This window comes from Plasmodium berghei (assembly GCF_900002375.2).
Source record: "Plasmodium berghei ANKA genome assembly, chromosome: 5".
Taxonomy (NCBI): domain Eukaryota; phylum Apicomplexa; class Aconoidasida; order Haemosporida; family Plasmodiidae; genus Plasmodium; species Plasmodium berghei.
In genome coordinates this window covers 680253-694493 of record NC_036163.2, presented here as the reverse complement: position 1 = coordinate 694493, position 14241 = coordinate 680253, and the positions used below count along the sequence as shown (strand labels likewise).

Sequence of the window (14241 nt, the reverse complement as noted above, 5' to 3'; positions counted from 1 at the left end):
GGCTTTGCAAAATGCGTATATTATTACTATTTTAAAGAAACATTAGTAAAATATTAAAAATTTTAACTTTTTACATATTCAAAACACTGTTTAGAAAATAATCAAGATTTAAGTCTAGGTTTAATGAAACATGGACGATATAACTTTCTTCAGGGTATACAAAAAATATATAATTTTTCATTATAATTATAAGGCATAATGCTCCCAATCTTGACAATTATGTTATCATTTTTATGCATATATAATGGATTGTCATTAAATGAAATTACATAAACAGAAACACATTTTAAAAATAATTCTTTGTATATATAAAGACACGCATTGACATGTATATTTATATATAATGCTTTTTTATTTGTTTATTTGCTTATAATTAACAAATAAATAAATAAAAAAACACTTTTCCCCATTTTACAATAAAAAAGTCAATAAATTAATAACAATATATTAATGGTAATATATTAAAAAAATAGGTTAAAAAATGATAAATATTTCATTTTTTTGACATTTTTTAGAACATTTATATAATAAGAAATTGTGAAATATCATCTGAGAAATCAATTACAGGTTCATCAATTACATCGATATTGTCAAACATAGTAACTAAGGTTTTCATTATTTCTTTAGCTTCTTGTTTAGATTCAATAACATTTCTAGAATCTTCATTAATTGGATCGTGAAATTTGGAATTAATTAAAGGTACTGTGCTTCCGGTTGTATTTTTCCTTTTATTTTGACCATTTTCATCAGTATTGACTTGTGTAGATGATTCACCACCACTAGTGCTATTTGATTCTTGTGTTTGCGTATTTCCTTGTTCTCCTGCTTCGACATTTTCGGTTGATGAAGTTTGCTCTTCTTCTTCTTCTTCCTCTTCCTCTTCTTCCTCTTCCTCTTCTTCTTCTTCCTCTTCTTCATTATTTATTTCAAAATCTTCTGGTATTTGCTCTTGTTCAGTTTCTTCTTCTTCTTCTTCTATTTCATCATAACTTTCCTCAATTTCCTCACATACAGCTAATTCTTCTTCTGTTATTTTATTATTTTCACTGCTTTCTATTGGTATTTCCTTTAATACAGTTTGTGGCTCTTCAGTTTCGGGACTTACACCGGGAACAGCACCAGCACCACCAGTACCTGGAACATTAGTACCAACACCAACACCACCAGGGACACCACCGACACCAACACCACCAGGGGTACTACCAACACCACCAAGAACGGTATCGCTATTACCGGTTATAGATGTAGATCCTTCATTTTGCGCACCAGAATCTTTTTGGTGACTATGATCAGCATTCTTCCCTTCTGGTGAAATATTTGATTCAGATTGCCCTCTTAAACTAGCATTGGATTCGCACACACTTATGAACAAAAAAAATAAAGCAAAAACTAAATTAGTTTTCATTTTTATATAATTTATAGTAATACGTCACAAAAATTTACAATAAATTAAACAAGAGGATATAATATATTTATAATAATATTCTGTTTTCTAAATGCGAACATGTATGGTATTTGTCTCTTTATTTTAAGTAATACACTAGAATAAAAAAACAAAAAGCGCTATGAAAAAACGAAAAAAAAGTTAATAAGACATTATTCTATCACAATTAAATCATTGTTTGTGAATTTATTTTACTATTGACATTAAATAAATAAACCATTATAGTTAATCGCTTAACACTCATATATTGGAAAATTAAATAATTAAAAAATGTTCAATTTTCCAAAAAGGCAATTTTTGTTAAATATTACAATAAAATTCATGATAAATTATTAATAAAATATTTTTATTATATAAAGTGCAATATAAAAAAATTAACATATAAAAAAGGAAGAAAAATTAAAATTAGTTACACACTGTAAATTAATATGTTTTTATAATTTTAATTATATTATACATCATAACCATCTAATTGTTCTAAAAAAATGGAAAATTGGAGAGTGTGCTTCTTAATCTGTATATTATTTATATATGTTTTTCTTATGTGTAACGTTTTTCATAGTATATAAAAAAAAAATTATTGCACACATGCATAAATTATAATACTTTAGGAAAAATAGGAAATATCGGATCCACAATTTTAAAAAAATATAAAGTAAATTTCGGTGTTTGCACCTAGAAAATTTGTTCTAAATATTATGGGCGTTCACAATTATTGCGTACATGTAAACCATATATTTAGAATTACACATCATTTTTCTAAATTTTTTTAAAATTTTATTCCCTATTCATTATAAATTTTTTATTACCGTTCTTAATATCAATTTTTTTATTTTGTACAATTTTTCTCTTTCATGTACACAAAAGTAAGAAAAAAAATAAGACGTATTTTAAGGGGTAATTATTGTTACAGTACGCAAATATCTTTCATAATTACTTAATTTATTAGGTTTCATAAAACATGCATAATATACAAATAGAACACTAATTTTTTAGTTGACGGTTTCCCCTTGTTAAAAATCCATTTTAACATTACATCACATCGCAAAAAGAGAAAAATTCGCAAAGGAATATGCTATGCATTAAATAGGTCTTTAGAAAATTTGTACTGTTTATTTTTTCAACGGGTTTAGTAATGATTTATGCAAATATCTTTATAAGTTGGTACATAAAATAAAATTAGTAATACGTTTTTCATGTGAAACTAACTATAATTTCACTATCATGTCTTAAGGAATTTTGGTAAAATTTATATTTGGACGGGTAATATATAAAGTATATCTTATACCCACACAAATATATATGCATCTTCTAATATAACTATCCATGATGCCACAAATTCATTTATTAAAAATACTTTTAAAGCCTATTATTATATTACCAATATTGGTAAAATATGTACAGTTGTAAACGTCTACAATATGTTATTACACAATTAAAAATACACACATATATATATATATATATATTATATTATTGAATAATATGAACAAATATAACGAAATAGAACAACTACTATCTCTTTCTTAAAATTATATAAATTTCCATTTTCAAAGAACTCGCAATTTAGCAGTTTATTAAAAAATATACATAACGTAATAATAAAACAAATGTTTAAAAAAATTGTAAAAAAATTTACCATTTAGTTTATTATTTGAGTTAACAATTTTAGGAAACTATCACAAAAATTATTAAACTCATATTTTGATAATAAAAATTTAAATTAGTATTCCATTATATGATATAGTTAAGGAGTTAATATTGAAAAAAAATGTATATTCCCCAACATAATTTGTTTATATATTCTTCCCGTTCATTTATTATCATTTTATCTTTCTTGTAATTTGTCCCCTCCAAGAATATAAATATATCCCAAAAGGAATAATATATACAAATTTATTAATTTTTTTACTAATCTTCTTAGCATCATTCATGTGAAATTTTTTTAACAAATAACACAACTTTAAATAAATAAAAATGAAACATAAGAGCATAACCCAAAAAATTATATTGTTTAGTGTATTTAATTTTCTTCAATGTTTTTAAATGATAAGATATTTCTTCTTCAAAAAATGACGATACTTTTCAAAATTACTATCGTCATTCATTACATCAGTTATTTTTATGAATTATTTATATACATTCGTTTCATGATTAGGTTCTTTATATTCACTGAAGATGCATTTTCTTGAGTTCCTTGTTCAGTACCTTGTTTAGTTCCTTGTTCAGTACCTTGCTCAGTACCTTGCTCAGTTCCTTGCTCAGTTCCTTGTTCAGTACCTTGTTCAGTTCCTTGCTCAGTTCCTTGTTCAGTTCCTTGTTCAGTTCCTTGTTCAGTACCTTGTTTAGTTCCTTGTTCAGTTCCTTGTTCAGTACCTTGTTCAGTACCTTGTTCAGTACCTTGTTCAGTTCCTTGTTCAGTTCCTTGTTCAGTACCTTGTTCAGTACCTTGTTCAGTTCCTTGTCCAGTACCTTGTTCAGTACCTTGTTCAGTTCCTTGTTCAGTACCTTGTTCAGTTCCTTGTTCAGTTCCTTGTTCAGTTCCTTGTTCAGTACCTTGTTTAGTTCCTTGTTTAGTTCCTTGTTCAGTTCCTTGTTTAGTTCCTTGTTCAGTTCCTTGTTCAGTTCCTTGTTCAGTTCCTTGTTCAGTACCTTGTTCAGTTCCTTGTTCAGTTCCTTGTTCAGTTCCTTGTTTAGTTCCTTGTTCAGTTCCTTGTTCAGTTCCTTGTTTAGTTCCTTGCTCAGTTCCTTGTTCAGTTCCTTGTTCAGTTCCTTGTTCAGTACCTTGTTTAGTTCCTTGTTTAGTTCCTTGTTCAGTTCCTTGTTTAGTTCCTTGTTCAGTTCCTTGTTTAGTTCCTTGTTCAGTACCTTGCTCAGTACCTTGTTCAGTTCCTTGTTCAGTACCTTGCTCAGTACCTTGCTCAGTTCCTTGTTCAGTTCCTTGTTCAGTACCTTGTTCAGTTCCTTGTTCAGTACCTTGCTCAGTTCTTTGTTCAGTTCCTTGTTCAGTTCCTTGTTCAGTACCTTGTTCAGTACCTTGTTCAGTACCTTGCTCAGTTCCTTGTTCAGTTCCTTGTTCAGTTCCTTGTTCAGTACCTTGCTCAGTACCTTGCTCAGTACCTTGCTCAGTTCCTTGTTCAGTTCCTTGTTCAGTACCTTGTTCAGTTCCTTGTTTAGTTCCTTGTTCAGTTCCTTGTTTAGTTCCTTGTTCAGTTCCTTGTTCAGTACCTTGCTCAGTACCTTGCTCAGTTCCTTGTTCAGTTCCTTGTTCAGTACCTTGTTCAGTTCCTTGTTCAGTACCTTGCTCAGTTCCTTGTTCAGTTCCTTGTTCAGTACCTTGTTCAGTACCTTGCTCAGTTCCTTGTTCAGTTCCTTGTTCAGTACCTTGTTCAGTACCTTGTTTAGTTCCTTGTTCAGTACCTTGTTTAGTTCCTTGTTCAGTACCTTGCTCAGTACCTTGTTCAGTACCTTGTTCAGTTCCTTGTTCAGTTCCTTGTTCAGTACCTTGTTCAGTTCCTTGTTCAGTTCCTTGTTCAGTACCTTGCTCAGTACCTTGTTCAGTACCTTGTTTAGTTCCTTGTTCAGTACCTTGTTCAGTACCTTGTTCAGTTCCTTGTTTAGTTCCTTGTTCAGTACCTTGCTCAGTACCTTGTTCAGTTCCTTGTTCAGTACCTTGTTCAGTACCTTGTTCAGTACCTTGTTCAGTTCCTTGTTCAGTACCTTGCTCAGTGCCTTGTTCAGTACCTTGTTCAGTTCCTTGCTCAGTTCCTTGTTCAGTTCCTTGTTCAGTTCCTTGTTCAGTACCTTGTTCAGTACCTTGCTCAGTACCTTGTTCAGTACCTTGTTTAGTTCCTTGTTCAGTACCTTGTTCAGTTCCTTGCTCAGTTCCTTGTTCAGTTCCTTGCTCAGTTCCTTGTTCAGTTCCTTGTTCAGTACCTTGTTCAGTACCTTGCTCAGTACCTTGTTCAGTACCTTGTTTAGTTCCTTGTTCAGTACCTTGTTCAGTACCTTGTTCAGTTCCTTGCTCAGTTCCTTGTTCAGTTCCTTGCTCAGTTCCTTGCTCAGTTCCTTGTTCAGTTCCTTGCTCAGTTCCTTGCTCAGTTCCTTGTTCAGTTCCTTGCTCAGTTCCTTGTTCAGTTCCTTGTTCAGTACCTTGTTCAGTTCCTTGTTCAGTTCCTTGTTCAGTTCCTTGTTGCTCTTCTTCCCCTTTAGCAACATTATGCATTTCACCTTCCTTATCCGTGTCTATTTTGAAATTACCGTTGTCCATAACCCCCCTTAAATATGGCCTCCATACATTTGTATTTTCACTATTTACGCCATTGTTGTCCAATATTAATATCTTCAAAAGAAGCAAAATATAAAAAACAGACAAAATATTTTTCATTTTTACCTTTATTATATTAACACAATAAAAATATTAATAGTTATATGATAAATATGTTTATTTATTCAGTTTAAAAAAATCATAAAAAAATATTAATAGTTATATGATAAATATATTTATTTATTCAGTTTAAAAAAATCATAAAAAATATTAATAGTTATATGATAAATATGTTTATTTATTCAGTTTAAAAAAATCATAAAAAAATATTAATAGTTATATGATAAATATGTTTATTTATTCAGTTTAAAAAAATCATAAAAAAATATTAATAGTTATATGATAAATATGTATATTAAATTTTTTAAAATATCCTAATATATTGGAATGTAATAATAGAAAAGATAATAATAATTTATATATATGTGTGTGCATTTTTATAATATGAAAATGCATCCTTTAGTTATAAAAATTGGCTTTAAATACAAGTTAACTATTAGATTGATATTCCTTGGTGACAGAACAAAAAAAAGGCATAAACAATATTCCGGAGAATAATAAATACACATTTAATTTAATATGCACATATGTGCATAAGAAATATTAATACTTATAAAATTTTATCAATGTAACACCAATTGAAAATTCTTGTTTATTCGCACTAGTTGTTTCCGTATTTATTTTTATAATTTTTTTTAGCAATTTTTCATAACACATAAAAAATAAAATACTCAAGTTGTAAAAAAATAAGAAATGGTAATAAGATAGGAAAATGGACAAAAATACCAAGAGTGGCATCATCCAAATGTGTGTAAACTTTTTAATATTTTCATTTTTTTCAACTTTTAATTGAAATAAATTTTATTTTTGCGAACAAATTAATAATATTTACACTGATCACATAGTAACTTACCTATATTTGATGCATATATGAGGATTCCGTTTATTTTTTATTTATTATTATCATCTATATTATTCCCTATATATACCATTGTTACCTCAATATATCATTATTGCAAACACCCTACTTTATTACTCAGTGTTTCAGGAAATTTAAGGGGACTCACAATACATATGTATGCTATAAATCAATTGTAAATACACACTACTTCGACTATTTAGAATAAATTTTAAAAAGCTGAAAGCAAAGAAACTGCGCTCTTTACTAAATTTGTTACATCATTTGAAATAAAGCCTGGATTACCAAATAAATTTATTATATTACTCAAGAATGTACCTTCGTTTTGCACCGCGTTAATATTTTCAACAATTTTACTAAATGGATTACTAGCATTGCCATTACTGGATGGGATTGTTTCCTTTCCTTCTGTTTTAGGTTCATTTTTAATATTTATGTTTCCTTGGTTCTTTATTGGTTGCTCATATATTATTTCATTTTTTTCATTTTCAACATTTTTCTCCGTATTTTTTACTAAATCTTTATCATTATTATTTATATTTTTATCCGACTCTTCGATATTCTTTGTAAAAATGTTATTTTTTGGAAGTTCGACCATTATAAATTCATATATAGTCTTTGCTATATCACGTTGTAATTCAAAATTGTTTTTGTCATTTAGATTTTTATTATCAGCATAATTTTTCTCTTTTTCGCTTTCTTTGTTCTTTGCGTCGTCTGTTACATTTATTCCTTCTAATTGCTCACTTGGAATGAGTTGTTCTCCATTATTATAACAATTATCCGGTATGTTTTTTTTCTCCTTGTCTCCCTTATCTTGTGTTTTTTTATCGGCGTTTATTGGATTACCTTCGATTTTTAAATTTAGTGAAGAATCTTCATCTTTATTGATCTCAGAATCCACTCCTGTATTTTGTAATTCTGATATGTTTTCCCCAGGTATTGTTTTACCATTTACTTGTTCACTATCTATACTATTGTTTATATCCGACACATTCCCTGTATTTACTGCTATCTTAGAACCGTTTTCATCGAATTCCTTATTTTTTTCTATGTTTTTTTTTTCAGGCTTAACTTCTTCTAATTTCGTTAATGCCTTTTCACTTTCTACTTTTGAAGAAGGATTCGTATTATTTTCTTGTACATGAATCACTGTATCTTCATTTATATTTTTTGAACCGGTTGGAACTATATTTTCTTTTTTATTATCAGTAGGTTGGGCACCATTCGTTTGTCCATTAATTGACTTACCATCTTCTTGGAAACTATTAGGTAAAGTATTTCTAGATATGCTTTCTATTTTTTTCCCTTCTGTGTGTGCATTATTATTTCCATTTCCTTTATCATTTTCTACTACTGGTGATAAGCGAATTTGAGTGATAATACCATTGGAGTTTTTTCCATCAACATTAGATTGTTTCGTTTCTTGAGGCTTATTTTCCTGATGCTCAGAATTACTGTAATTTATATTTTGCGTTTTTCCTATATTATTTATTCCATGGTGCAATGAAGACCAGCTTAAAGTATTTCCATTTCTTAGAGATGTTTTTTTTTCATTTGTTTCGACTTGGCATAAAGCATTATTATAAAATGCGTATAATGTTATAAGAGCCACATAAAAATTTATAGATATAATTTTCCTCATTGCTACTTATTTTTTTAAGAAAGTTAAAAAATATTTTTCAGAATATTTCTCCCTTATATATATAATATATATATATTTTCCAAAAATAATACACGCATATATGTTACTATACTAATAAGGAAATGTATACATTTATATGATTAGTAAATACAATTATTTCTTTTCAAGCAAGTTTATTAAAAATACATATGCTTGCGCCTATTCAAATTTATATGGTAATAAGAAAATTTCGTAAGCAATAAAATACAGTACAATGAAATGAAGCAATGGAACAATTGAAAGTGAAAAATATTAAATAAAAATTAAAAAAATTTATGTTATAAAATTGTAATTAAAAAAATATTAATTTTATTCCTAAGTAAAAATGCTTATTCTTCATTTTGGTGTCATCATCTTTATTATAAAAAATGGTAATATTAATAGACAAAATACCACATACACATATTTTCTAAACCATCGAGTGATCTATATAAATATTTTTTGGAACATAATCAATGATTGCAATTATTTACACTATTAATTCATGAGAAAAGTTAATATTGCTACTTAAAAAAATATTTATTTGCTTATTGAATCGTCATATTTTATTTTGTTAAATTATACACCACATAAAATATATTGATATAAGATTATCAAATTGTTTTATTTTGAGTTAATCGTAGAAATATAAAATAAAACAATATTACAAACTCGTAACCTTTATTTATTTTCTCGAAAATTGAGCAAGCATAAAGGTATGTCTACCAAAATGTATATATATATATATATATATTTTTTACTTGGAAAATCGAGGCAATTATAGAAACCTTGTGTGTATATTTCCATGTGATTTCCATACTATATATATTATTTTTATTTTTTAATATCATTGGTACACATGTATTCATTTTATGTCATTTTAATATTGTATCCACAATCGATGCAGAAAACAAAAGAAAAATATTCAAAACATAGCCAGCATGGGGAATAAATTATTTTGATTATACAAAAATTAAACCATTAAAATAGATAAAAAAAATATAAATTAATTCTATTAAATATGAAGGAATACATAATATTATAACATTTGAACTTTTCGTCTTTTTTTTGATCACAAATATAAATTACAAGGAAAAGAGAAAAATTATGAAAAAAAATAATTGATGCCAATTTTACTATTTTTCTAGCTGTATATGCAGCAACCTCCATTATTTTATTTTTGTCATTACTTAATATAAATATTCACAAATATTTCAATAAAAAGTCTATAATTTAATAGTATATAATATTGTCCATGTATATATATTATAAGTATTCCTTAAATTTTATTATCAGCTTCGAAAAGGTTGTAATGTATTCTTAATTAAAAAATGAAAAGAATAGTACTAGAAAAAATATTCTTTTTTACTATTTTATTAATCACTATTCAAATAATTAAACAAGTAGGAAATAAGTAGTGTTTTGTTTATATTTAGGAACATATAAAATAAAATTTTCCCCTTTTCCATAAATTATGAAAATATATGATCATTATATTTTGATCGATGCAAATTATGTTCGCTTTTTATATGGGTAGCGCCAATGTAGATACGTATATATATATATACTTTTTCGTATATCTGAAATTCTATAATAACATAATGCATACTTAATCGTCTATATGGTAGAGATATACTTAACACAAATTCATCTATAATTAAACTACATAAGAAACCATGCTATGGTTTCCTTTCCTATGTGTTTTTTTCTTCCATTTTAAAGAGAGGGGGTTAAATTTTTCATTGTTGGAAGTATATATATGTGTATTCATTTATTTACTATTTAATTTGCAAGCCCTTCAAAGGGGATATATATGTTAAATTTATTTTTCTCACTCAATCATATGGATCCAACATGGTTACAACCTTTTTAATAGTAAAAAAATACAAAAATATGCACGATAATGTTTAAATTGCAGTTTTGTTGCATCCAAAGCAATTAAAAAATGTAATTTTGTAACAATAACAACGCCAATAAAATACATAATTCAACATCATTTCGGATTATATATAATTTTTTTACCCCTTCTCTTATATTTGTTCATTATAATTTTTTGTTTCTTATGTTTTATTAAAATATGAGTAGCAATTTTACAAATTATTACGTAAACATTGCAAAGCATTGCATATATATTTATATATAAAATGTTTTATAGAGCTACCAAACTGCATCCTTGCACTCTTAAATGATTAACATAATAATTCAAAAAAAAATAATAATAAAAATAAAAAAGTTATATTTTTTTAAAAGATATATATGCTTTCTTTTTTTTTCCAAGGTCTAATAAAAATCCATACAATATATTATATAATGGTATATATATTATTTTTTCTTTAATTTTGTATATCCCAAGTTCTATTTTTGACTTTCCTATGAACGATGTATTTACCTTATATTGAAAATCATGGAATTGAATATCTGATTAGGAAAAATATGCATAATCTCGAAGGTATAAATGGTAAAGTAAAAACAATTTTTGAAGATTTTCATGTTCACGAAATAACAAAAAATAACGTTATTCTACATTTGGATGAAATAATAAATAAGGATAAAATTAATCAAATTTTAGAAGACAAAGAAAAGCGCGATGAAACGAATATTTTTCAAAATATAAGTAATTCAGATTTATGTATTCAACATTTTAAAAAACATATAAATGAGTTTGATCAAAATGTTTTCAAAAAGTTTTTGAATATTTTGCACCAAATATATTTACTAAAACAAAAAAAACCACAAAAAAATGAGCTTGAACAGTCCAAAGTAGAAAACAATAAAATCGAATCTCTAAATAATGAACCTTTTCAAAAATCAAAAAGAAAATTCACAATTCCATATTGTGTTTTAACAAAATTTGATGATCCTACTTTATATGAATATAATGATCAAACCAATGGGGACCAATATAGCAAATCAAATGATATTCTATCAGTTGATGAAAAAAAAAAAATTGCAAGAAAAAATATACATAATGCTATAAACAAATATTATCCTTTTTTATTAACTGAAACAAAAACAGTTACTAAATTGGATACAGTTATATCGCATGGAAATATATTAAGCGATCAGATAACAAGCCATTTAAATGAATCATATACATACGAACACTTAAATCATAAAATTAACACTGGCCCTCAAGACCAAAATGAGCATAAAGAAAATGATAAGAAACCTTTTACAATCATAGAAGTTTATCCAAATTTTAATTGTCTTAAAATTATTACCCCCCCTGAGATATTCGATAAATTAAAGTCGAACGCTAAAAAATTACGTTCTAACAAAAATTACGATTTTGAAAATGTTATTTTAGAAGGATTAGAAAAATTAAAAGATTTTAGTAAGGATAAAAATAAACAAAATAACCACGATATAAAAATATCCCTGGAAAAAAAAAGTGAATACCATAATGATATAAATCATCAGAAGGATACTCATTTAAATTTATTTCAAAATAAGGAACTGGGGGCACGTTATGATAACATAATTAATGATGATGCTAAATGCGACAATTTTTCAATCCATTCGCTCAAAAAAAAGCGTAGAATCAACGAACTATCAAACGAAGAAAATATCATTCCTATTTTGAGTAACACCAATAATTTAGCTAGCCCAAAAGATCAAGTAAGTAAAAGTGAAAAATATATATGCACAGAAATTGGGGTCGATACAACTGTTGCTATGATAAAAGAAGAAACGGAAGAAATAGAAATGGAAGAAGAAAGCACGAATAATTTCTTAAAAAACGACAATAATAGTTACAAAATGCCTCAGGAAAAGGAAGGACGATGCTTAAGTAGTGACAACTTTATAGATAAGATTAACAAAATGAGAGGAGAAAAAAGAAGCATAAAAAGAGATAAAAAATATTTGCATTTTAACCTATATAAAGAAAATAAAGATATATGCGAAATATTGAAAAAATTAAAAATAATTTTCAAAAAAAATAATTCTGATATATCTTATTGTGGAATTAAGGACAAAAGAGGAATAACAATACAAAAATTTTGCATACAGAAAATCAAAAAAGAAGACATATATAAAATGTTGATTAATAATAGCAATTGGTGTAATAGTGTTTATTTATCCAATTTAGAATATAAAAAAAACAAATTATCTTTAGGATATTTAAAAGGAAATTTTTTCAAAATTTTAATTAGGGGAGTAAATAACAATGAAGATGAAAAAATAAAATTTCACAACCTTTTTGAAATTTTAAAAAATTTTGGCTTTATTAATTACTATGGCCATCAAAGATTTGGCAGTAAAAAAATTAAAAATTATCAAATTGGTATTTCTATTTTAAAAAAAAACTACAAGCAAGCTCTTTTTCTTATCATTGAAAATACGAATTTGAATCCTGAGAAAAAGAAGACATTGATGAACTATTTGGATAAGGTGGAGAAAGAATTTCTTCAATCTAACAATATTATCCATAAAAGTGAAAATGAAAATGGTAAATCAAATGTTGATCTAAATGAAATAGGGCCAATTAATCCGGACTCAGACCTAAAACCAGACAGCGACACTCAAATTCTGAACTCGAATTCAGATAAGCCAATAAAAATCGCCACAATAAAAAATGAAAAAAAATTCGAAAAAAAAAAAAAAAAATACCAGAAAAATAATGATTATTTAAATCGTTTTCTTAACAAAAAGCAAAACGAAAAAAATATAATACCTAATGAAATAGAAGAAATAATAAATTCGATATCAAACAATTCTCATGTTGAAAAAATTATATTAGGATCATTAAAAAATAATCGCAATTTTAAAAATGCATTTATAAATATACCAAAAGATATATTTTCGTTGTTTATACATGCAACCCAAAGTTTAATTTTTAATATTTTAGTTAATATAAGAATGAAAAAATTCGGATTTAAAGTTGTGATAGGTGATTTAGTTCAATTGCCCTATAAAGGCAATTATGAAACTGAATTAAAGAGTCTCGATGGAGTAAATTCAGACTACACATATGATAGTATGAGCGAATCAGAAACAAATTATCCTGAGAAAAAACTAAATGACTCATCTTCAAATAATGAAATTGATTTTGATGAAAAAAAAATAATTATAATAACAGAAGAAAATATTTCCCAATATAATATTTACGATGTCGTTTTACCTCTCCCTGGTGATAAAAATACACTTTTCCCTTCTAACTTAATTAATGAATATAAAAAAGTTTTAGAATCTTTTGAATTATCATTTGATCATTTTAAATCAGACAAATATTTATTTAATGCATCAGGAGGGTATAGAAAAATTGTAGTCAAGCCATCTAATCTTCATTCAGTTTTTATTAAAGCGGATTTAGCGAAGAAAAACACAATACCGATAATAAAAGGCGATTTGTATAATTTAATAAATCATAAAAATGACCAAAGTGAACAAACATACGACCAGCAACTTAACCAACATATTGTTTTTACTAACAGTAGTTTATATCATGAGCATCTAATTAAAGAAATACCAAATTATAAAGAAATGTCGTCAATTTTTTTAACTTGCTCTTTACCTAAATCTTCTTATATTACTGTTGCACTTATGGAAATCATCAAATAATTAACCGTTACATGCATTTATATACATTTTTTAAATCTTTTCATTATGCTTATTATTTTTCATATTGCATAATATTCGATTTATGCACATGCAAATATCCTTATGAATTAATGTTTGTGTCTGATATATTGTTTAAAGTGTTTTACATATTTGTTGTGAATATAGATATAATTATAAAACGGGCCAGATAATTCGGGGTAAAGTCACTTAATTTATAAAATGGAAAATTAAAGCATTGAATGAGTAATAAAAAACTTAAATATTTTAAAGAGGAATTGTAATGTATGCGCGATGTTTTATTCATATTCAAATAGATATTGTGAGAT

General features: G+C 26.6%; 4 protein-coding genes across 4 annotated transcripts; 1 reads left to right on the top strand and 3 right to left on the bottom strand.

Annotated features, from left to right (window-relative positions):
- Positions 1–520: 520 nt before the first annotated feature.
- On the bottom strand, positions 521–1405 carry PBANKA_0519100 (conserved Plasmodium protein, unknown function; the record flags this gene model as incomplete). Its single annotated transcript, XM_034568443.1, has 1 exon — positions 521–1405. The coding sequence occupies one exon, from the start codon at positions 1403–1405 to the stop codon at positions 521–523; it is 885 nt and encodes a 294-aa protein (XP_034420432.1).
- Positions 1406–3566: 2161 nt separating this feature from the next.
- PBANKA_0519000 (S-antigen, putative) lies at positions 3567–5831 on the bottom strand (the record flags this gene model as incomplete). The annotated part of the gene is made up of 1 exon (XM_034568442.1): positions 3567–5831. One exon carries the CDS (start codon positions 5829–5831, stop codon positions 3567–3569), a length of 2265 nt encoding a protein of 754 aa, XP_034420431.1.
- Positions 5832–6901: 1070 nt separating this feature from the next.
- PBANKA_0518900 (conserved Plasmodium membrane protein, unknown function) lies at positions 6902–8335 on the bottom strand (the record flags this gene model as incomplete). Its single annotated transcript, XM_034568441.1, has 1 exon — positions 6902–8335. One exon carries the CDS (start codon positions 8333–8335, stop codon positions 6902–6904), a length of 1434 nt encoding a protein of 477 aa, XP_034420430.1.
- Positions 8336–10732: 2397 nt separating this feature from the next.
- PBANKA_0518800 (U2 snRNA/tRNA pseudouridine synthase, putative) lies at positions 10733–13915 on the top strand (the record flags this gene model as incomplete). The annotated part of the gene is made up of 1 exon (XM_034568440.1): positions 10733–13915. One exon carries the CDS (start codon positions 10733–10735, stop codon positions 13913–13915), a length of 3183 nt encoding a protein of 1060 aa, XP_034420429.1.
- Positions 13916–14241: the final 326 nt, after the last annotated feature.